Source organism: Lissotriton vulgaris, chromosome 5 (assembly GCF_964263255.1).
Source record: "Lissotriton vulgaris chromosome 5, aLisVul1.2, whole genome shotgun sequence".
NCBI lineage: Eukaryota > Metazoa > Chordata > Amphibia > Caudata > Salamandridae > Lissotriton > Lissotriton vulgaris.
This window is the reverse complement of record NC_141693.1, coordinates 1,676,543,390-1,676,568,950: the sequence shown is the minus strand read 5'-3', so window position 1 is coordinate 1,676,568,950 and position 25,561 is coordinate 1,676,543,390. Positions and strand designations below refer to the sequence as shown.

General features: G+C 48.6%; 1 protein-coding gene across 5 annotated transcripts in view; it reads right to left on the bottom strand.

Annotated features, from left to right (window-relative positions):
- Positions 1-25,561, bottom strand: part of STRADA (STE20 related adaptor alpha) — a 189,016-nt gene that overhangs the window by 17,056 nt on the left and 146,399 nt on the right. For all 5 annotated transcript variants that reach the window (XM_086923811.1, XM_086923809.1, XM_086923807.1 and 2 more), the window contains one exon: positions 10,184-10,425. In XM_086923811.1, coding sequence (XP_086779937.1) covers positions 10,184-10,425 — 242 coding nt within the window. The remainder of the gene's footprint in view (positions 1-10,183; positions 10,426-25,561) is intronic.

Sequence of the window (25,561 nt, the reverse complement as noted above, 5' to 3'; positions counted from 1 at the left end):
CTCTGACTGGGAACTTCTCCCAAGAAATTTGGCGGCAAGCGGAATGGCTGGGGTGACCTGGTGCCTACCCTTTATAATTGCGAGTCCTATTGAACTACCGTTGGATCAATGAAAATCTGCACTTCAAAGTTGTTGATCGCTGTAAGAAAGTGCCCTCTTTTTGCATGGTTGCCCCCACTTTTTGCCAAACTGCTGATGTACTTTGACTGAGTGTGTGCCATGCCTAGAACCTATTGCCCTGGCTTAGGTCAGCCACCCCTCAAGCTGGGTGCACTATACGAGTGGTGAGTGTACAGGTGCATGAGCCCTATTGTATCTAAATCAACTTTTAGACATTGTAAGTGCAGTAATGCCATTAAGAGTATACAGTGCTGGGAGTTTGTTATTACGAACTCCACAGTACCATAATAGCTTTACTAAAAACTGGGAAGTTTGGTATCAAACCTCGGCACATCAACCCACACTGATGTCACGGTGGGATTTAATGAAAAATGCACTCAAAGGGCATCTTAGAGATGCCCCCTGAAAAACGACCTAACTCTAGTATCCTGGCTGAGTGACCGCTCGCCTGCTGCCACCACCAGACATGTTTCTAGACCCTTGGGTCAAGAGCCTGCTGTTCTCGGGGGTCTGAAACAATGCACATCCTCCCCCCCGGATGGGCAGAGTCCATGGAGGGGAAGCTTCAAAGATTTGCCGCCTTTGAGAGCTACCCTAGCCCTTTGCAGCTTCCATCAACTGCCTCCTATAGTTTCTGACCCCCACTTTGGGCTGGGAAATCGGCGGGAAAACCAAGGGAGAAAGGGAGGTGTGCACACCTTTGCCCCTCAGGTGGGGGAGGCTAGGTGAAGCTCTACTCCCAGTCCCCACCATCTTGCAGATGGGGGGGACCCAGCCAACCAGAGAGGCATATGCCCCCTCCCACTGGAGGGTGGCATAATAGGGCAACCCCAAGGAAGGGACCCATTGGTTCCAACAATTTCTTACCTGTAACACCCCTAAATCTAGTTTTTAGGGGCACCCCTGAACCTTGCCTCCTCAGACAAGAACTGACCAGAAGAAAAGAAGAAGGACAGAAGAAGCTGTTCCGAAACGAAGAGGAGGAGGACGCCCACTGACTTGACCCCAGCCCTACCGGCCTGTCCCCACCACGACCCTGCTCCAGCAAAATCCCAGTGCCCTGCAGCCAGCAGCCTCAAGAACCGGAAGGACCTGCCCTGCCTTCCAAACCCAAGACTTTGTCTCCCATGAGCACCGGATTTGCTCACCCACAGACCTTGTCCCCATCCAAAAACGTGAGTCTGCACCACTCTGCAACAGACGCCTACAGCCCGAGTTTGAGTGGCCCAACACCACAAGGTCTCCCCAGCGATCCTGACCTGAGATCTGGTGATCTTTGACCTACTTTGACTCTCCAAACTAAGCCTGCACCCCCTTTCTGGAGGATCCCCTGATCGCGACCAAAGCTGGTAAGAACACCAGACGACTAAAGACATACGTGCACCCTTCGCCCCAAAGCCTTGGGTGGCCCAACCGACGGTGTCCCAGAATCCCCAGGCATCCTAACTTACATCTCCAACTGGTGGTCACCTCCAGAAAATCTTCGTCCCAGAGCCAGCAGTCTACTCAACATCGACTGTATGAGGTGGAGGACAGGGCCAGTAAATTACTGGCTTAGTTGGACAGGACAGAGCCAACGTATCAGTGGGTCCTGGAGATCCAGGATGATTGTGCAGAGCGGACCAGGGATAGAGAGGGAATAGCAGATGTGTCTGCTAATTATTATGCTCACCTCTGCTCCCAGACGCAGGCAGCAACGATTGATGAATCTCTTGAGATACCGGTTGACATTCGGATGTCAGGGCTCTCCAAGGACAAGAGACAGGCTCTGAAAGAAGACCGGACGGAGGATGAGGTTGCACAGGCTATCCATGTCCTAGTGTCGGGAAAGGTTGGGCCCCAATTGCCTTCCAATAGAACTCTATAAATGGACAGCTGCAAGTGTTGCCCCACATCTTGCGCATTTTTGTGGAGAGGCGCAACACCAGCCAGCTTCCTCAGGACCAAAGACAAGAGAGTATAATGGTTATTCACAAGGAAGACAAACCACCTGATGTCTGCATTCAAAAGAGATATGGGCCTGTAGGAGGCACAGAGGTAAAAATCCTGGCAAAGCTTTTGGCCACATGATTGGTTAGGGTGGTCAGGTAATAGATTCACCCCAATCAGTCCGGCTTTATGCTGGGTAGAAACACAGTGCTTAAACTGTGACAGCTGCACTGGGCACTGGAACAGGCGTCAAAAATCTGTGAAGTGCTTGCGCTGTCTTTAGACTCGCGGATGACCTCTGATATGGTGGAATGGCCCATTATGTACGCCGTCTAAGAAAAGCTGGGATTCGGTCCTAGTTTCATCTCCTGGATCCGACTACTATACTCAGACCCTCACGCTCAGGTGGTCCGAAATTGAGGCACGTCCGCACCATTTCACCTTCGGTGGGGCACGAGAGCAGGGTTGTCCACTCTCCCTCCTCTGATTTTTGCTTTAATCCTGGAGCCACTGGCAGCATGGGTTCAGAGGGGTTCCATGATTCGAGGGTTGAGATGGACTGCAGACTGGGAGGATCAGATCTCCCATTATGCAGATCCTGCTCTATGTGGCCAACCCCTCCTCCACATTGGACAGGTTAATGCACGTTTTGCACTCTATTGTAAATACTCCGGTTACACTATGAACTGGAATACGTTCCAGATTTAGGTCCTTCTTGCAGAGTTCCCAGTTATACCCGACGACTGTGAGGCCAGGGTGGTTGCAGAAGGATTTGGTTACCTGGGCATTTTTATCACAACGGATCAACGCACTTTTTACACCAACAACCTTAAGCCTCCACCTACATGCTTGCAGAGGGATGTGAAGCACTGGAGGACCTGGCCTCTTTCCTTACTGGGAAAGGTGGCTTTTTTCAAAATTATGGCCCTCCTACGATTTTTTTATGCACTTCAGAACACATCCTATCCAATACCACAGTCTTACTTCCATGTCATAGACAGTGTGGCCCGTGCACTCCTATGGGACGGGATCCCCCTCGAATAGCACTCCCGAAATTGACGAGGGGTTGGTACGATGGTGAGCTAGCCTTCCCTGATAGACAGAAATATTATAAGGCATTACAATTAATCGTTGTTAATCACTAAGTGTACCTCCTGGAAGATGAACAGTCTTACAGGATGGACAAAAGAAACATGCAACCCGGGGTTAATTGTGAGCCATTTATACGGGGCGCAGATCTATGCGGAACTGCAATGAAACTACCAACTAGGGCCCACTGGTGCTTATAGACATTTGGAAGTCTGCCATGCCCTGCAAAATGTGATTCCGGAGGGATAAGATCCTCCCGAGTCTTCCCCTCTTAAAGACCGACTACTGGAGGATTACCTAGCCGAAAAGGCAATCTCACGTACCAGAAACTGTTGCATAACTCCAGATACTCTGATTCGATTGAGATAGGCCTGGGAGAGATACCTGGTGGTTTGGAGGAGGACAAGGGGCTATCACACATGAGGTGGCCATACACTCGTGCTTTCGTCTCATACAACTCAAGATCCTTCGTAGTTGTTACTATGCAGCCACAACACTAGTGTACATGGGTAAACTAGAAGTAGCACTTTGCCCCAAGAAGTGTGGACAAGAAGGCATGCTTTATCATATGATATGGAGCTGCCCAGTGCCCCAGAGGTTTTGGGTAGAGGTGATCGACTGTCTTAACAGTGTGTGTGGAAGTGGGTTGGAGCCCTCAGCAAAATGGTGGCTCCTGAACGTTTGGGGTGAAACAGATCTCACCCACATGGACTGCCTCTGGGCTAAGCTGGTTCTGATGGTGGTCAAGTACAATATAGCCAGGCTTTGGGGAGCTGACACTGCACCACAGCTATGTGACTGTAAGAGGGACATGGACTGGTGTATGCAAGAGGAAAGGGCAGTCTTTGGAAGCACGGGATGTCCGTACGAGTGTAGACCAAGATGTGGTGACAGTGGACTGCCCATCGAGGGAACCTGTGTACTCCTGTTATAAGTGCCACTTGAAAAGCTTGGGACCGTGAAAGGATGGTTGTTTTTGCTGTTCAAAGTGTTGCTGGGGATGGGGACAGGGGATGGGAAAACATGAGAACTTGATTGGAAACCTTTTGCTACATGCTAATGTACCCTTTTTTACCATCGTGCTGTACCAAATGCCACCTGGTTTCTTTTTGATTTACATGCAAAATAAAAAGAATTATACCCCCCCCCCCCCCCCCCCCCCCAACCACCAAAAAACCACAATAGAACACCAGCTATGCCGTTAAAACTGGAATGGGAAATGCTTTTCCTTGAGAGATTGCGAGTTACACTTCCACGAAGGTTAGGGTAATCAACAGTAATAGAGAGAATTTGGGCTCGTTCAGAGTACGCCGCAATCAATGAAAGAATGCCAGCTAAGTGGTGGGCGAGTTCTCTGTTTCTTTCGTTGTTGAACCTCTTTATAAGTCAGTCATGCAATTACAGAAACACCTGGCAGCCCTTATTTCAGCAATGCACTGCCATTATCGTCAGACACTTTTTGAAGACTCTCTGGGGTGACTTGAGTTCAAACAGACGGGCTTTGAATTGGTAATGCTGCCATCCATAGGACATCTTCGCTATAGCTTATGGTGACAAGAATAGAGATAAGGAAGTATAGTCCTCAGGACATCAATGCAACTTGCTGAAGCAGAGAGAGCACCTCCTGAGGTGTGACCACTCTGAAGGTCTGTATCTTCAAGCATTTGCTCAGATCCCACACATCCTAGGTCAGTCAGTAGGCGGCTATTTGTTTTACCAGGACATGAAACTAATTCATAACTACAATGACTTTTTGAAACTTTGACTGCACATTGCGATTTAGAGAAATTCACATTGCAATGGATCTAGATTGTGATGGATGATTTAACATGATTTAGCAGGCGGGCAGAGGGACGATTTTTAGAAGAAGATCGCTATCATAGGTTTGCAACACGTTACCTGAAGTGCCAAACATTCTGAAATCTTACCTGTTACAGGATGGAAGGTAGGAATGGTAGACTGTGCAAGGAAGTTGGGTTAATCTATGTCTTAACTCAATCATGTAAGGTTACTCTTCACTTTTTTGTGCAGCTTTTTAGTTGCTTTACTTCCGATTTCTGAAGTACCCTTGGTCGTGGAAGGTTTGGCAGTAATAGTAATTGCTGTACTGTCTGTGTTGGGATATGTATTGGCAAAAAACTTCCCCAACTACCCTGCAATCTCCAGGAGCCTTAAAATCCAGAGGTTTTGTGAAACTGCAAGACTTCAAAGGAGCATGCTGTTTGTGGATCAGTTTTTTTTAAGACCAGAGTGGTCTCATTCAGGTGGCTATAAAAGGGCATGTCCAGAGTTGGTGGACTTGGTTTGTGGAGGATACGTCAGTGGATGTTACAGAGTGGGTGGAAGAGCCATAGGCTGCTGGTTTAGCGGAGGTGGCACAGGTTGCCACTGGCGTGGGATTGCCAGTTTTGAGCATAATTTTTCCATCACTTGCTGAACAACTTTGGAAAAATAGACTGGTTGTGAACAATACTGTTGATGCGTCGAGTGAAGCCCTTGTCAACGACGAGGTGACCACTGATGTCAAAGAGACCATCACTGATGAAAATGCCCACAGAGCGAGAAAGTAGACGGTGCTCTTTTAAGATTGACATTTCAGCCTATGGCTGGCACTCGGTCTAAAACAGGTCAGGACCATGTCGTCTAGTTCAGTCCATGCACTGCTCATTATTCGCTATGGTTAGATCGTGATTGAGCTGGTTTCTTCAGCTCATCGTAGATGCTGCTTCGTATCTGCTAAAGTGAGAATATTGATATGGGCTGTGGGTGTGGACAAAAGGTACACTGCACAAGAGACATGGGTAGCCTTTCACCCTGTTTCCTTATGGCCACTGTGGATCCTGCTCATGTTGCCTCTATGGTTATACTATGGTAATAGCCTCCATACGAGAACAAATGTGACACTGTTCACCTTCTAAAGTTAAACTTTGGCTACTCAGTGTGCAGGGACATAGGAACAGTCAACCCAACAGACAATGGAGGAAAGGGGGAAAGCAATATTTAGGTAGAAGATGTGCGAATAGATTTAATCTTGACAGATCTTGCATAGTGTCATTCTAGGTTCATAATAGAGGATGTGCTATGATATCATTAACAGACACTGTGCAGTTGTGTGAAGATTCCAAGCAGACGATACTCATATTCCAACTTTCACAGATGAGCAACATTACTCGAGATGGAGAGCAAAGGGTGTAGCCCTTTTTTTTTAAACTTAGGAAATTAAAGATGTTCTATTGCGTGTGCATAGCATATATAGATTGTAATTGTAAGTAATGGTCTTTTTGAATAACAATCCCCCAATTATTGGACTATTTACTTTTTTTTCGACCCTGTTGCTCTGGGGCCCTGCTTATCAGTATGCTTGTACCCCTAAAGCATATATATAATTGGTTAATCCCGGACTGGCATATTTAACTTACCTGTAAGTTCCTAGTAAATGGTATCTTGTGTAACCAGGGCCTGTAAGATAAATGGCACTAATGGACTAGTGCAGTACTTATTGTGCCACCGCTAGAGTGGCCTGGTACAACAGGCCTCTGGGCCTGCCACAGCAGCCTAGCATGGCAGTTTTAAAACTGCCATATTGGCCTGGTAAAACTACCCTTATATCAGACATAAACCAGTCTTTCTAATACTTAAATCACGCAAAATGTAGACCCTAAGTGCTCATAGAACAGGGTGCATGATATGTAAAAGTTAGGCCACATGTTCTTAAGTTGTACATTTCCTGGCAGTGAAAAATCTTCAAAGTTGTTTTTCATTGTGGTGAGGCTGGCTCCCCAATAGTATAACACTAGGTTATATTATAGCACCTCATGATGCCCAACTCCAGTTTTGGGAAAAGCTATAATCATGGCTCAAGAACTCAAATTAATCGAAATTTAAAATCCAATCTGAATGCCAAGTCGGATTTTAAATTACTATGTTGAAAATTACACTTTTAAAAAGTTTTATGAATAAGTATTGTGCATCAATGTAGCATAGTCAAATTGATTATAGATGCTCACCGGTAGATTTTGTGTGCGAGCATGGTGCGCACCCTGTCCCAAGCAGACAAAATATTCATAACTGACTGGTGTGCAGGAGCGCATCAGATCTAAGATGCACAACTGGAGCGTGGATAGTGGATACAAGCAAAAAGCATGAGTCCAAATTAATCCACCTTGTCCTTTTTATTCTTCAATATTCTCAAAATTCATTCAAAGAGATTGTGGTTTCAATATTCAAATGTATACAAGATGCCCATCTAGGCTTACTTCAGCAACATGGCGAAATCGACAATAAAACTTAGGGAACCATGGTGGTATATACCCAATGCATTTCGGGTGTAGGCCCTTCGTTCAGAGATAACTACAATGAAGAAAAAGTCACATCAACAGCCGTCAATAGCCACATGGCTTCAAGTGTGAATAAACAATTAGAAACCTAATTGTGATGATACCAAATGTATAATGTACAACTGTTTATTAGCTCTTTCAAACGAACCCCAAACCATGTTGTGAGCAACAAAGCCAATAAACTCATGCTTGATATAAAAACGTGCAACAAAAATATGAATCAAACTTCATTCCTATAAATAGGTGAAAGCTCATCCACATTAATCCTGTGACTGAAGATATAACCCTTGCTAATCAGGTACATGTGAAAACCAAACCCAGTATGAATGACAATGAGAAAGTGACCAAAATGCAAACAAACTCAAAACACACAGAATAAACCAAAGTATCATCTACTGTAATGTGAGAAACTATGTATCCAAACTAGCCTTTCCAACATCCATCAAATAAACAAAAATCTCAGCCAAACGGACGGACCACAACGAGAAGCCCATCATCAAACCTTCATGCACTGAAACAGGTGAAACGAGTCTTGTGCAAACGTGCCGTGAATTTAAACTATACCGGGTGTCTAATGATTTATTTACATTTGAAGACATGTGGCTATTGATGGCTGTTGATGTGACTTTCTTCATTGTAGTTACCCCGGACCAGGAGAATAAAGATGATGCCATGTTGGATTTTGGCAGGGCAGGGCACTGTGTGATTGTCAATGACCAACCCCCAGGAAATGATGTCAAAATTGCTCCTGAAAACCTTTGTTGCCAATTGGTTATGGAATTTACCCCACATACAAGCTAGTGCCAGGCATAAAGGTGCCACCCCAGGGTACCTTCTTCAGAACACCTCTGGACCTGTGGAAGAAAGAGGAAGGACTGCACCTGCTGATAAACCTGTGGAGAGAGACCCAAGGGCTGGACCTGCTGCCACTTGTACCCAATACTGAGAAGTGGACTTTAATTGTCAGTTGGCTGACCTCCTGTTAAGCTACAAGGACGGAAAAGCTGCAAGAAGTCCACCTTCCTATAGAGCCCAGCTGACTAGTTCTAATTGGACCTGCCCTGGACCGTGCTGGTGGCTTCCCCAGCAGTGAATCCTGACCCCAGAGGTGTCCCATAGGTCCTGAGGCCGTTGGATAATTGTCAGTGTGTTCCTCCTGCCTAACTCTAAAAGTGGCGACATACTTTTTAAAGGATTATTGACAAAAACACAGAAGCTATCACTGGACTGCTGCCAAGCCGCAGCTACTGATGTTAAACTGCTGGTTGGGCTCAACTGGTTGGTTTGACCTTCTGAAAGGATCCTAACTTCCCAAAATGTTTCACATTCCGAACGTAGAGGGCCTCATGGGGACCAACTCAGAGTAGCACTCCGCCAATGAAGACACTTTCCTGGACCCGACCTTCGGACTACGCCCACTCAGCCTTCTCCCTTTGACGTCAAGAGCCTTGAACTTCCAGCCAGAGCAGAGGCTCTGACTGAGGTCCTGTACTCCAGTCAGCTTATGCCAACGAGCTCCTCTTACCATCGGGCTGGCATCCCTGCCCTCTGGCAGCCCTGTTGCAGAGGATTTTCTCCAAGAAAAAGACTAGGTCTGAAGGTAAACTTTGCAATGGACCAAACCTGGTCCCTGCATCCAACACACATTCCATCTCACCCGACCTTAACTTTTGATTTTGACCCATTCTAGCGCACACAGATACCCGCAATTGACGCTTTGCGCTTTTTGATGCTTGAAAAATCTAAACTTTTGAAAAATCATGCCAGTTTTCTCCATCCGATTTTTTGCATTTTGAGGTCTATTTGTTCATTAGACTTTTCTCTATAAATTGGAGTGAGATTTTTATTGTGGTTTGTACCTTTTAACAGTTATGGTACTGATAAATGCTTTACACATTGCTTCTAAGTTGAGCTTGTCTGTCCTGTGCTATAGCTAGCAAGGGTTGAGCTCAGATTTACATTATTGAGTCCCAACTGGACCAAGTAAGGAAGAGGTTCATTATTACTTGAAGAGGACTACCATCCACTTCAACTAATGATTCACTTTCTCAAAGTACTCATTAGGATATAACATTTTACAGGAGAATCTTAAGATTAGGTAGGAGTTTGGAAAATGTTAATTGAGGAGCGTTTTCAGCCACTGGAGTAGAAGTAGAAAGCCATCTTGTGCCAAGTTCATGCACTAGGCTTCAATCAAGCCTGGTGGTTCCAAACTCTTCTATGGACAGTTCACAGCTCTGATGAACCAACAGTGCGTGGGTTTTAAAATGAGCTGCTGCCTAGCCAACCCATCTACCTTAGGATATGGACACCATGAAAAACAAGACTGTATTTCTTATGATAAGTTTTCTGTGTGGTAATAATGAGCAGGTGCTATACAAACTGAACGACATCCCAGAGTAGGAAGAAGACTGTACTAGATGGCACTTCAAATGCTGTGTGTGGCAGGACAGTGGTTGCCTAGCCAGAGAGGCAGACTGAAGAAGTTAGACTTTGCTCAATTACAGATTTAGTCAATAATATACAGAACAACGCTGAACATAAATGATTTAAGGTGGATCTTTCACTAAAAAAGTGCAAATCTGATGTTCTTTGTTTAATACAATGTGTGCGGTTTCGACATTATGCTCCACGAGATAGGGCTTTGCATTTACATCCACTTATATGGAGTGCTCAAGAGACCTGCTGTTATATGCTCCACGCATTACCTCATGTCAGGTTTCCGCTGCAGGCACTGCTCCACAAAGCTGTGGAAATGTGAAGAAAAGGTGCGGTTGTATGGATGTTGTGAGGGCTCCCCATTGGCCGCCCGGGTGTTGCTGGCTGCGGTAACTTCCCCTATTCCAGAATCTGCACCGGAACGAGAGGTTTTCATAGTTAGCTCTTCAGCAGGGATTGTGGTTGTGTCCAGCAAGCATGGGACAGTCCCATTCAACTTCTCTAACAACATCTGAAAAGGGAAAGGTCCAGGTGTTAATGCTGGAGTGTTCACAAAGAAAACATGTGTACCTTTCTAAATACAGTGATGGGAAAAGGAAAATGCACAACCTCTAGAGGCACTATGGTTTTACATATTAAGACATACCGGACCTTAATCTAGTCCCCACCAAATCCTAAGAGTAGATACATCCAATTTAGGTGAGGATTCTTCGGGTTGGATATGTATCTCCACAAAGCTTTCGAACTCCAGCTATGGACCTTCGGAGGACACATTTGTTTCACCTAGCTTTATTCAGTCATCAAATGGGGACCATTTTTTTGGGGGGGGGGAAAAACCAACACATTTGGCCAAAGGTTTTAGTAAAACAATAAATGGCTCATCCTTTGTACTAATGGGGTCAACCGTGACTAGACAGTCCCTAACTCAGACTCTGCAAAATATGAATAAATGTGCAGACAACTTTTCACACACATTAAAAACTCTGGTGACACAATGCTTGACATTGTGGTTAGTAACAGAAGGACAATGGTCACTAGCTTACATTCATACCTACGCAGAGCACTTTAACAGATACAAGTTAACAAGAGGACACCAGATCGAGAGAGTTTGTAGGGGTATGAACATGGGTTGTGCAATGGGTTAGTATAATATGTAGACATTTAACGAAAATAAGTGGCGAGAGCGATCTACAGGGTTCATAGAGAGCGCTGGTAAATTAGACCTTTCGAACATCATGTTAAGCAGTGAAATAGGCAGTGAATGGATGACAAACAATCTCATCCGTAAGCAATAGGCGGTTTGCATTAAGTAAAGTGAGTCGATGATCAAGAAGACGTTTGGGGTCGAGAAGAACAGCGGCCTGTTTGGAGGCAGGAGGAGAGTGCCGGATCAGGAAAGCCCTACTCTGTCACACAAAGCGACTTGGCAGGGGGCAAGGGGGATAGAGAAAACCGCGCTACGGAGGAAGAAGGCAAGGACAGAGAAACACATGTCAGGCCATAAGGGCAAATCAGAAGGTTTTTTTTAAACCAATGAACAGATCAAATTTATGTACTTTTTTTTTTTTTTAAAGAGGGGATAGAAGAGGCATTTCTGATGAGAAAGGGGGCATTGTGGGTCCCCATGCAGGACGCATAAATGATCTTGATATGGCGATCTTCTTTTTGTGCTAAGGATGAGTTTTTTCAGCTTTCAAGATGTCCAAATGTCAAAACCTGTGCCAACTAGTATCATTTTAGGCTACGTTGTGGTTCTTTAACCGGGACATCCAGTTTATGTACTTTAAAGTAGGGAAATCTGTCAGTTTTCTTCTACCATTTCAACTTAGCTTGATTCTTTTAAAAAAATCGTCATTGAGGTGGGCAAACTTACGGCTCTCACGGCCTCTGTGGAGCGCATTGTAGGTGCTGCAAAATGTGGCTGGGGAATTGGAGCAGATGTGTGCATGTGAGGCAGCCATTGCTCAGAATGTAACTGTGTGCTTGTCAGTGATACACACTCTATAAGCAGATGCATAGGGTGCATAATGCTATTTATTACCAGCGTGGAGTAAGGGTGGGGTATAACTCATACCATATGAAGCCTTGAGGGGGGCTGCCTTTCCGTTCCCCCAACAATCACAACAGACGGCATGTTACAGGCTCTGCGCATAAATGCCCGGTACTCCACCAGTACTACAGCATAATCTTCTTGCATCGGCCCAGGGCGTGAGCAGCTGAGACGAAGAGCACGTAGGCCCAGAAGACCTACACCCATCTCCCGCAACTATGGTAATAATATATAACAATGTAGTTACAAATGGCCATCCACTGGGCCTGCATGCATCACTACACTTACTCCAAATAACATCTTGTATTGGTGTGCCTTAATTTTCACTGGTATAGCATCTCTCACTCTGCCTAGCTTCTATACATGTAGCGAGGTAGGAGAGGCATTATTTACCCCAACATATTCCCTCTCGCACACACATCCTGTTGTGGCGGGGGTTAAATCATGTGTGCAATCTTCTTGTGTTTTCTTCAGGTGTGTGCTCGGCAGCTCTGGTATAAATGCGGTTCAGAGTCAGATTGAACGGGGGGAATGTGAAGGTCCGAAGGTGGTTATGGGGGAGGAATGTGGAGTCCATGAGCGCCTCTGAACACTAGAATAACTAACGTGTCATCCATCTCTGTCGCATAAAGATCTGGCCTGCCTGCCTGCCTGTAGGCCATGCAGCCAGAACATTTACATAACTCCCACCTTGAACCATGACCCTCAAAGCAATAAGCAGATGAAGCACGGGGGCTAGACTGTTCTTAGATGGGGCTGCTTCAACGTTCTAGATTGCTTTCTATCCATCCACCTTACCATTCATTCATCCATTCAAGTTAAAGTTCAAATATCTTTATTCGGTTATTCGAGCAAACAACCATAAAAGCACATTTCAATAGACATGATTTTAAAAATAAATTAATACAGTCTAAAAACCACTTCCAGAGTTAAAAGTAACAATTCACCATATGCGTTACAATGTTAAAAACAGGTTTAAAACATTTATCCCTCCATGCTATTTCAAAATTTTAGTGCTAATTTAAAAAAACTGGATACAAATAAAGTGCAATCGTGGGTTAGCAGCTGTAAATAACAAAGTGCAGGTCTAACCTGTGTAAAATTCGTTTTTTTCAAAAGGGGTTTTAAATAGAGTCTCCGAGGTATGTCATAATAAGAACAAATAAATAGGAAGTGCACCAGGTCCTGCGGAGACACATTGTCGCAGCCGCAGGGCGGTGGCACTTGGCCTCGGTGACTCCCCTTGGGAGCAGCAAGCAGTAAGTGGGAAAGGTCCAAACGGAACCTAGTTAACAGAAATCCATCAAAGCCTGACATTGGCCAGGACAGATACGGTTCCATACTGGGTGTAGATTTTATTACGACATATTTACGAACACTACTTTTGTTCAGTTCCACCTCCTCTCGATGCAAATACCGAGAGAGGGAAAAGGTTTTCCTCACAAATGTAACGTCAGAACTGCTAATAGACTCGGGTCTTAGAAAAAGCTCAGGGCGGCCCAGTTCTGAGAAACAGTCTTATAGATATTTAAGCCACAGGATTTTATGCATATTGTCCCAGGATAAGGCTTCTCTCAAAAGTTGGTGATTAAGTGGCATATCTTTATTTAGCCCCCTCGCCAGCGCCCGTCCCGTGGCAGAGAAGAGTGGCGGAGGGTGTCCGGCAGGTGTGGCGAGAATCTCGGCTCCAGTGACTCGTAGCGGGTGCAATCGGCCCCGTAGGCGGAGCGGCCTACACTGCAGGGTGACGCCGGGACCTCGATTTCGAGGGCGCCCGGGGTGGGAACCATCAGACGGCAGACAGCGGAGCGGGGCTGCACGGCAGCCCGACCCCTCCTGAGACATAGCTGCTGGAGAGTGACCGCTGTCGATACCCTGCGTTGGGCAGTGCGCTGCACCGAGGGGGCCCACTTGCTGCTGGGCGGCTGCGGCTGGCACGACATCGGCCAACTGACCGTAGGTGGGGGCGAGGACCCAGAGGGAGGCCAGACACCCGGCGGAGGGACCTCTGTGGTGGGTGTGCGCTGGAGCACGCGGCGGCAGCCCGGAGGAGTGAAAGAGCGACGAGAGGACTGTGGGGAACCGGCGGTCAGATCGGACCGCGGTGGCCCTGGACCTCGAAGCGTGAGTGCGCTGAACTTGAGGCGGGTGAAGTTCATTGGCGCCCTTTCTGTGAGGTCCGACACTCTGGCGGCCGAAACAGGCAGTGGACAGCAGATCTTCGCTTCAACGTATAGGCCTCACCTGGCGGTGGGTGGCAGTGGCGGGCGCCCGGAGTCCAGCGCCATCTTGCAGGAAACGTGGCTGAGCGGCAGCGGCCTAGAGGAACTTGACGAACCAGTGACGGCCTGAGCCCACTTACCCACGAAGCCCTAGATACACGACTTCAGATCCCAACGGTCAGTGGGAATTTTGGCGAGTCCGGGGGAGGGACGCCACGGACAGACTCTGAGGCCGCGATAGGCGGACGTGGCCCGGACTCCCTGCTGCCTACTGTCGGGGCCTGTGGAGGGGCTGCGGGGGTGACCCGACGACTACCCTCCGTATCGTCCACCATGACCAGAGGCGGGAGTGGCGGTGGGACCTCGAAACAAGGAACAATCGACAAATTCACGGGCCCAAGTGGAAACCCTGGAGCTTCAGGAGGACAACAGGCCGCTGGGCCAGACAACGCCGCTATCCTGGCGGCAATCACCCAATCCCGAGATACATTGGACGCAAAAACTGGGGCCGTTGGAGCTGATGTGACCCTGCTGCGACAAGATATGCGAAATGCAGTGGCCCGCATCACGGAGGCAGCAACCCCGGATTACTGGAGTGGAGGGCGAAATGGCAGCCTTGAAGAATAGAGTGACCAATATGGAGGGCATACAAAGGGCCTAGCTCTCTGAGCCGAGGATGCCGAAGGACAAGCTCGACGCAATAACCTGCGCTTTGTCGGCTTTCCAGAGGACTGTGAGAAGGGAAACATGGAAGCCTTTCTTACTGAGTGGTTGGAGGGTTGGATCCCGCCGGAGTCCCTCTCCCGCTGCTTCATCATAGAGCGGGCTCATAGGCCGCTCGCTCAGAAGCCACCAGTTGGTGAACGACCGCGGCCGGTGATAGCCAAGCTGCTCAACTACCATGATCGGGACACGATCCTGAAGCAAGCCCGGTTGAAAGAGCCCCTCCTGTGGAATAATCAGCGGATAATGATCTTCCCAGACTACACACGATTAGTGCAGCAACAACGGCAGTCCTTCACGGCTGCTAAAGCCCGCCTGCGGGGCCTCAAGATCCAATATGCTCTACTTTATCCGGCTCGGCTACGAGTGATCTTTCAATCCCGCACCCTCTTCTTTAATTCCCCTGAAGAAGTCTTTGCATGGACAGACGAAACTGTACGTGTCCGACCACACACGCCGCCGGCTAGAGACTCAGACTCGTCCTCTTCGGTGGCGCCGCCGCGGACGCCCCAGCGCTCACGCAGCAGAAGCAACTTGAGATCTCGCTCCACGAAACGCTTCCCAGCCAAGAAGGGGACCGCAGAGGAAACTAAACCCCCAGACTCTCCGACAGTGGATCCGTGAGGATTAAAGAGACGGGGAGTACCTGTTTGATTTGTCTATTATAGTACAGGCTGCGTGGCGGCTATTGCAGGCCTGAATGGAGATGATCTACGCCTATGGTAACACTAACACTGGCAAATAATTGTGGATTTACAGTCACGGGATGCGGGTTCAGTGGGGGGGTGGACTACAAGGCGGCAACCCCTCATTTTATAGGAGTTTTGTTGGGGGCGTGGAGTGGGAACGGAGTTGGAAGTTCATGGGGATCCATTGGGATAGTGGATCTCTGGCCTCCCGTTGGGGGCCGCAGTTGACCTATACCGCGACAGATACTTCAATGCTTTTGAGGTATGGGGTGGGGGGGAGCGGGCCGATGTTGGGACTTGGGAGGGGGTGGGGGTTGGGGGGCTTGTTGGGGGTTTGCGGAAGGAGGGTACTGGGAGGCGGGAGGCGTTGAATTGCACAGTGTTCTTTCATGTACTATTGAAGCGAGGTATGTGTGTGTGGTCTCGTATGCTCGGACTGTTCATTTTTCTGCCCTTCGATGGCGGTTAATACCCTGAATCAGGCCTGCAGACGGCATCGATGCGTGTTGTGAGCTGGAATGTGCGGGGGATGCTAGACAGGATTTAGAGAGGGGCGGTCCTAAGACAGGGGAAGAGAGATGGGGCAGATGTATTACTGTTACAGGAGACTCACCTCATGGGTACTAAGACCCTTAGCCTGCAGCGGGACGGCTTTCAGCAGGTATACCATGCCGGGTTTGCGAGGGGATCTCGTGGAGTGGCAGTCTTGGTACACCGTAGGCTGTCCTACGTTCATGAAACTCAATGGCTTGACACACAAGGCAGATATGCGTTCATCCAGGGTAAGATAGGCACTGAACCAATAGTCTTTGGGAGTGTGTATGCCCCGCCCCCACTGCAAGGAGCCCTTATTGAAAAACTGTTCAGTGTGTGGGCCGAGATACCAGATGTTATGGCAGTGGTTGGTGGTGACTGGAAAGATGTAATGAATGTACGGATGGATAGACACAGGCTAGGAGGTGAGTTGCCCCCGGATGCACCAACTAAACTGAATGGCATGGTGAGAGGGATGGGATGGGTAGACGTGTGGCGACACCAGCACGCCCACAGTCGTGAGTACACCTATGTCTCAGCGGTGCATAAGTCCTTCTCTAGGATCGACTGCCTATTTATCCCTCAAGCCTGGGTCGGGAGGGTGGGTTCCACATCTATCCTGCCACGAGGTCTGTCGGACCACTCCCTAGTAGCGATAGACCTACTCCTAGACAAACGACGACAGCCGTTCAGATGGCGTCTTTCCACGTGGAATTTGCAGCAAGAACCCTATCAAACACACATGAGGTAGGCTACTGCACACTACTGGAATGAGAATGATAACCCTGACACAGATGCCATGACTCTCTGGGAAGCCCTGAAGCCTACACTTCGAGGGGTAGACATCGCTTGGTGTGCGGCTGCCCGTAGGGCACGTAGGGAAGATATTTTAAGTGCTGCAGACCGGGTTTGTGATCAGGAAGAAAGTTGCCGCGTGGGTGGGAGTGAGGAAGACGTGGGTCAACTGCTACTGTTGCAGCAGTAATACGCCTCCCTGCAGATAGATGAGGCCAGGCAGTTGTGGTTGGCGACTCAAAGTAGGATCTACCAATGGGGCGATAAATCCAGCTCGATGTTATACAGACTCTGCCAGAGCACCTTCCATGCACAGTACTTGCTGTGTCTTCGCGATGAGGAGGGTACACCCATGACAGCCCCAGCGGCCCTGGCGGCCAGTTTTGCACAGTATTATGCGGCCCAATATGCCCCCCAGTAACACCTTCAGGCGGAAGAAGTGGACAAATTTCTCGCTGACCTTCCGCCACGAGCGATTTCAGATGAAGGGCGCGCTCGACTTGACCTCCCATTGTCGGCGGAGGAGCTGGGAACAGCCCTCGGAGAATTAAATGCAGGCAAGGCCCCTGGACCCAATGGGTTCCCCTGTGAATTTTTCAAGAAATACCATCTCCAGCTGGGTGCATACTAACGGTAGGGCTCTGGAGGCGGCCAGGGAGAGTGGCCGGCTCCCGAGGGACTGGCGGCATGCGAAGATTGTGGTTTTTCACAAGCCCGGTAGGCCCCCTGATCTGCCCGAGTCCTACAGACCAATATCGCTATTAAACACCGAATCGAAAATATTGGCGAAGGCGCTGGCCAATCGTCTTCTCCCGTACATTACCGACCTTGTTCACCCCGATCAGGCCGGGTTCATGCCCCATAGAGCAACACAACATAATATTAGACGTGCACAGGTGGTGGTGGAGGCGGCCCGAGCAGCGGGGATTCCTGCGGCGCTCTTGCTGGCCGACATTGATAAGGCTTTTCGACTCAGTGAGCTGGGTCTACCTTCGTGCACTTCTGTCCCGCCTGAACCTCGGGCTCCGCTTTCTGTCATATCTGCATCTACTGTATACAGACCTAACTGCGTCTGTGAGAGTAGCTGGGGCGGTGTCTGACCCCTTCCCTATAGGTCGGGACACCAGGCAGGGTGCCCTCTGTCGCCCTACTTATTCGCCCTAGCCATGGAGCCGCTGGCAGCATTGGTGAGAATTGACACTCAGATGCGGGGTGTCGAATGGCAGGCGGGACCCTCCGATAGAATCACACTATATGCAGATGACATCCTATTCTTCCTTACAGACCTGAACAAATCGGGGCCGCGGGTCCTAGACATGATGCGGATATTTGGAGAGGTGTCGGGCCTCCGCCTGAACCAACGTAAATCTGTGCTGTGGTTGCTGGTGGAGCGCAGTAGCCTGGGGCCCTGGGCGGAGACGTTGCAGGAAGCGACGGGAGGCCTTCAATACCTAGGTGTGTTTCTGACAGATTTGTGTGGAGTCTCCTGGTCGCGCAATGTTGTGCCAGTGTGGGAACGCATCCGCTCGGATATGACCACCTGGTCCCGCATGCCTCTCAATGTGTATGGCCGCTCAGCCATATTTAAGATGGTGGCCCTCCCGCGTCTGTTGTACCAACTACAAAACCACCCATATCCCATTTCACTGCAGTGGTTCAGACAAGTCAACTCGGCACTCAGTTTCTTTGGGCTGGGGGAGTGGCGAGAGTGGCGCTACGCACATGCTTCCTTTCCACATACTGTGGCGGCCTAGCGACGTCGGATATTCTGTCCTATTACCAGGCTTCCCATCTTCTGATATTGAACGAGTGGTGGTATGGGGACCCGGCCTATGCCCTGGAGAGGCACATGATGGACCCGGACACGCTACATACCATATTTTACTCGGCAAGTAGGAGAAAGAGACTCCCAGTAGTCACTCAAATAGTGTATCGTATATGGCGCGACGCCCTCCGCCGCATGGGGTGGTGGAACAAACTTACGAGAGAAACTCCTCTCTGGCGAAATGGGCTACTACCGTTATTGGCGTCCCTGCCGGGGTTTCGGGGCTGGGACGCGATTGGAATATCAGCCCTAGGACACGTTGTCAGGGGCACGACCCTCAAGTCGTTCCAGGAACTACGCGAGGAATATGATATGCCCCAGATCCAGTTCTTTAGATATTTGCAGCTTAGGCACGCCATTACATCCACCCTGAGGGGCCTAGACTCCTTACCGGAATTCAGCCCACTGGAGGCCAAGGTATTCATGGGGGAATTAGAAAGTAAAAAGATATCCAGCATCTACCAAACATTAGTGACACATTGCTCAACTTCCCTAGATGGCCTAAGGAATAAATGGGAGAGGGATGTTGGTACTTTTGAGGAGGAGGACTGGAGGGAAGCGCTTGAGGCCCCGAGAGGAGCTGCCATTGCGGTACGTCTACGATTTATTCAATTCAAGTATCTCCACAGGGCCTACTACAGAAGGGAACGGAGTGACCTGATTGTGTCCCTAGATTGTTTGAGATGTGGTAGAGGGGTGGGCACCTTTCTCCATACTGTGTGGTCGTGTGCCGGGCTGCAGAGGTTTTGGTCTGGAGTGTGGGACTGCCTGTCTGAGGTGCTGGGCTGGGAGCTCCCCCGTTCGCCGCGGTTGGGTCTTCTCCGTGTCATGGAACAGGTGGGGGGGGAATATTTACAAACAACATCTGCTATTGTTGGGCCTTACTGTGGCCAAGAGAGACGTGGCCCGTGCCTGGAAAGACCCTAGGGCCCCTCTGGTGGGAGTGTGGAAAAGGGGATTGGAGTTTTACATGGGACTGGAACGCCGGATCTTTGTAGCTAGGGGCTGGAAGTGATGGGCGGACTATCGTGGACTGTGGCTGGAACCAACAACACCTGATCGGCCTGCGGAAGGGCACTTGGACGCTGATCCCGGGCCATGAGACATACACACTGTACGCTTCTTACTGTATCTGTATTTGGAATTTGTTTAGACGCTGTGCAATGGGTGGGGGGGAGGGGGGGGGGGGGGTTTCCGGGTTGGGGGAGTGGGAGGGTGGAGGGAGGGGGGCCGTGGTTGCATTTCTTCCTCTTGAACTGTTGATTGAATTGCTTGACTGTGATTACTACTCTAATGCTCGCAGCTCCTCTGACTCCCGGGGTGCTGTGCTTGTTATGCAATTTATCAAAGCCAAAATAAAATCTTGTTCTGAAAAAAATAAAAAAAATAAATGCCCGTTCCCCTTGGGACCCCCAGCATCTGTTTCAGGAAGTTGTTTTCTGCTACCGCCAAGTCATTGGTTATCGTGTGCCCCCAAAGCTCACTCCCATAACAGGCTATCGCCACTCTTTGCCTGGTAAATTTTTTAGCACTGCAACAATTGGGTGATTGCCCATTTTCCTAGCAAAGCTAAAAATGGCTGCGTTAGCCCGAGTTAGCTCTCCCCTTTTCCTCTGGCCTGCAGGGCCCCATTTCAACTGATTATCAAACAGGACACCCAGATATGAAAAGGTTTTTGTGGTAGGGATCTTCTCCCCATTAACATGAAATGAGGGTGTCTTTTTGGAGCCCTTCCCTACATTCATTACAAAAGATGTTGTATTGTTAATTGCAAGGTCTCGGGATTTCATGAAGCTGTAAAAGGAGTTAAGTAACAATTGAAGCCCTTTTGCGGTCCTTGCCAGCAAAACGGCGTTGTCTGCATAAAGTAGGACGGGTAATCCTTTACGTCCAACATAGGGATAATCTGCTCCAGTATTTAAAAGATTCTCTTCCAAGTTGTTGATGTATAAATTAAAAAGAAACGGAGCTAAAATACAGCCCTGCCGGACTCCCCGATGCACTCCAAAGTCTCTTGCTACCTTTAGCTCTTGGGAGTAACGTACGTTAGCCCTCGTGTCCTGGTGCAGATCTACCAGCAGATTAACAAAATTTTGCTCCACGCCCATGTGACCCATGGCCTCCCAGAGCTTGGTCCGATTAACAGTCGAAGGCTGATGAGAGGTCCATAAAAGCCATGTGTATTATGCCTTGACGTGCTAAGGTGTATTTTCCCAGGACCCTAAGACACTGAGATCGTGGAGTGACCTGGTCTAAAGCCGTATTGGATCGGGGAGATTATATTGTGCTCTTCAGCCCAGTTTGTTAATCTATTCAAGATTACCCCCCCCCCCCGCTACTTTGACCACAGAATCAATTAAAGATATTGGTCTGTAGCAGGCCGTACTGTTACGGTCCCCTTTCTTAAATACGGGAACTATCGTGGAGACCTCCCACAACCTGGGGCATCCAGATACAATGGCTGCATTAAGCACAGCGGTAAGGACAGGTGCCCATAGTGATACACATGACTTAAAAAGATCCGGGGGCAAACCGTCGGGCCCTGGGGCTTTGTTACTGGTTAGGCCCTTGATTCCCTTTTCAACCTCGCTGATAGAGAAGCACAGAGGGTTGTCTTCTAAAACACCATTTTTAAGTTCTGCTTGTGGTAAATTACTGTTACAAATCGAGCTAAAATGAGAGACCCACTCTTCTTCTGGTATGTTAGTACCTACAGCGGAGTTACCTGTTAGTTCAAAAAGAGGTTTATTTATAATTTCCCAAAACTTTGCACTATTTCCAAGGATTTTGGGATCTAACAGGTTTTCCCAAATAGAGCCCTTCACTTCTAATTGGCGTTTATCTAGGGCCTTCTTGCAACAAATGCATGAAGCCCTAATTCGTGCAGGGTCTCTGGGCCTAGCCTTTAGTGCCGCCTTTAGGTCACGACTTGCCTTAGAGCAAGAGTGATCAAACCATTTCAGACCACTGCGGGACGGCCCTATGGAGGGCACGGTTAACATTGCCCCAACTTTAGATACAATGCCATCAAAAGCAGACAGAATCTCATTGGGCAAATGTGCCGCAGACACACAAAGAGACAACTCAGGGCCACATGTACTATTAATTAACTCATAAGTGGGTCGGGTCTACCGTTGCCCACTTTAAACGACGTTTACCGTCAGTACACTTTAATACACCACCATCTAACCTCTTCTTGCGCAGTTCAAGAATCACACCACCCACTTGAATACAAACTGGGTTATGAGCACTAGGTTGGTTCTCCTGAATTTTAAAGTCCAAAATAGAGGTGCCAAGGTCACCAGAAAAGAGAATGTGATCAATGTAGGATCCCCCTGGGATACCTTTGTAAGTGGGTACATCATGAAGGGTGTGGTCAGCCACCACAGACATGGCCGGGGTTAAATTGAATTCATTCAGAGGGTCATTCAACAAGTTACCCCGCCGTGTATGATCAAAATGGAAACCTCTCTGTCTGTAGCAGCCCAATGAGCCTGATACAGTAACCCCTGGATTCCCACAGGGGTGTGCGTTGAAGTCCCCTACAATGAGTATATGGTGTGGGAGGGACTCCAATCTGTTCCTAAGGAAGTTACCCAGGTCCACAAGACTACACTCGCCGTTATAATTTACGGCGTTATAAAAATTAATCAGGGTTAGTGAGTCTTTCCCTTTCTTAACCAACAGCACTTGAATATCGGTATTACAGAAGGAATATCTTTTGACTGTGCAAACCAATGCTAGATTGATAAACACAGCCAAACCCCCTTTGGCTCTACCGCTACGTGACGGCTCTGCTGGTACAAAAAAGCTTTTGTATCCTTCTATGAAGACATTATTTCCAACCAACCATGTCTCTTGAAAACATATCACTGCAAAAGATCTTACAAAGGCTACCCAGGTCGGGTCACTAATTTTACTTGCTAAACCAGCAATGTTCCAGGCGATTACATTGAATCTGGGTGTCATCATTTCTGTGGAGGACTTCACACGTGCATCTAAGGCTTTTTCTGGGGGAGCCACAGGACTAACTCCAGTGCTATCCCCGGTGAGTGTGTTTAGCTCAGTGTCATCTCTCTGGGTGATTTTAGACTCTTGAGTAGATTCACAGATTGTTTCTGGATAAACTTTCTCAGGGCCGCTATGATTCAGGGGAACATTATCTACCGCTAGTTGCCCTGGGTGAGGCTCAGCCACGTCAGTTACCCTGGCTATATTAGCTATAAGTGAGTTTGATATATCCCTTACAGCAGCTAAAGAAGCCTGAACTACTTTCATCTGTTCCTTGTTTACTGTCCCACCTCGTCGTTCAGTAAAATTATAACTAACGGGGAACCGGGTCTTTACACGAAGTCAATCCACTCCCTCGAGATCTCCCTGAGAGTGAAAGGCGTTAAATCGATTAAATATGGGAACCCTACATTGATTGTCATAGTGGTCGTGGTACCTGTTTACATAAATATAATTTGAGTGCGGGTTACCGTGCATCATTGGTTGGTTATCGTAATAATCGTAAAACCTGTTGCCCTCTATGGTCGTGGGGGTTGGTGGGTAAAAATAACAGTGCGACAGTTTGAATCCTACTTTCTAAGTCGCACCCCCTCCAACCACTAATGTAGTTTGCCACACGCCTGTCTTTAAAATTTATCCAAGGTGAGTTCGTGCCGATTTACAAGAATCTCCCGCTCCCCAGTTGAAGCTCTGCTCTTTTCAGCGCCTTCTGGGCGCATCAGTGGGCGGAAAGGGGCGAAGCCAACACGCAAAGGATTGTGGGGGCTGTGGTCCTCCCGCTCGGCGGCCGCGTGGTGTTCCTGTCGCAGCAGCGGTGGGGACCAACAGCCGGTGGAAATCCAAGCGCCAGAGGTGCTATGCCCTGCGAAATCCCAAAGTCCGTAGTGCTCTGCTGCCAAGGTGAGTTTGTGCCAATTTACAGGAATCTCCCGCTCCCTAGTTGGAGCTCTGCTCTTTTCAGCGCCTTCCGGGCGCGTCAGCGGGCGGGAAGGGGCGGAGCCAACAGGATTGTGGGAGCTGTGGTCCCCCCGCTCGGCGGCCGCGTGGTGTTCCTGTCGCGGCAGCGGGGGGGACCAACAGCCGGTGGAAATCCAAGCGCCAGAGGTGCTATGCCCTGTGAAATCCCAAAGTCCGCAGTGCTCTGCTGCCAAGGTGAGTTTGTGCCGATTTACAGGAATCTCCATCTTCATCCATTCGTCCTTTCACCTTTCCGTTCATCCATTCACCTTTCCATCTTTTCACCCATAAATATTACATCCCATCACCAGTCTATCCATGCATCTCATCACCCACCTTTTCACTCTTCCATACATCTCCTTCCCCTCTTCTGACTTTTGGATTTGTTCACTGTATCTTCCTACCTTTACCTTTACTTCCTGCCGTTACGGTTTCCGTCCTCGATTTCAACCTTCCTTCCACACCTTTCATTCCCCCTTCTCGATGTGCATAATTTCTCTCTCACCATTGCATAATTTCTCTCTCACCATTGTCTATCTAACTCACTTTTGTTTTTGCCCCTCTTGTTTTGTATCTGACATCTGTTTCTAAGCCTCCATCACACCTTACTCTGCCACAGAGTTGTCTGTGCGCTGTCGGCTGCAGGCCGAGGATGACAGCAAAGAACCACTGACGTTTCGGTCACTCAGTGGCGGCCTTGGCTGTACTGTTGGGGTGGGGTTCATGATGCCCCTGCTGTACGGGGAGGGGAGGATGCGCGTTGACCGGTGAACACTGAGGGTGCAGGCAAAATTGAGATTTTTTTTAAAGAATGTACGTTATGCAGGCTATTCTTAAGTGGGAGTGGCCCTCGTGCATAAAAACTATAAAGCCTCGCTCACACTGTTGGACAATGGTGGCCGCACCTAATAGAGAGAAGTGATACACTGTCAACAAGGAGGGGCTAGTGCCCCAGTCTACACGCCCACCGCCCACACCCCTTGATCTATCATAAATAAGCACAGGTCTGTTTCCAAATTAGCTTTCAAGGTGGTTTGGTGAGCTAAGGCATCGAAACTACGGGCTGTTTGCGTCTTTCATCCTTCAGAGGCTGATAAGATCAGCACCAAGTAGTTGTGTAATAGTTACAGGTCTACGCCCACGGTGATACCTATCTGGTTGACCCGTAACCATGTCGGTATAAACTACTGAATAGTATGCACAGCCAAATACTAACGACCACCACTTGTGCAGAGACCACCATTACAAGTATACACAGACTCTCAATATAAGTATGCAATACCATCACAATAGCGCACAGGTATCACTTGTGTGCACAGATCATCAAGTGTGTGTGTGTGTGTTTGTGCGCATACTGTCGCTGCAACTGCCAAAACCGGCACTGCAAGATGTTCAGACAGTTGCAGCTGGAATTCGCTGAAGGTAGTCGCAAGAGCACATGGGCAATCATCACACTTATGGTGACCGCCCTTAAACCCCGATCACAGGCGAAGTCTTCTGGTGCAAAGGCGAACCACGCTGCAAATAAAACAAGCTGTCGGCATTGTGCAAAGGCAGCCGCTTGTTTATATTTGCATTGCGCTTTCACTACAAATGCTGCCGCCCCACACAGCAGTCGCGGGGTGGGGGTCCAGCTATTGTTAAAGTGATAGGGCGATGCAAAAATAAACACGAGGTAATCATTGCCAAAGCCGACGGACTAAAAAAACATAGTGCTTACCGACTAATGAAGAAGACAGTGTAACGCAGCATGTAAACAATCCAGTCCTGATGGGCGGTCACAAAAGGAGATAGGGCGGTAACAAGGAGGGACTAAGAAGCCTCATATTGAATCGGAAGCC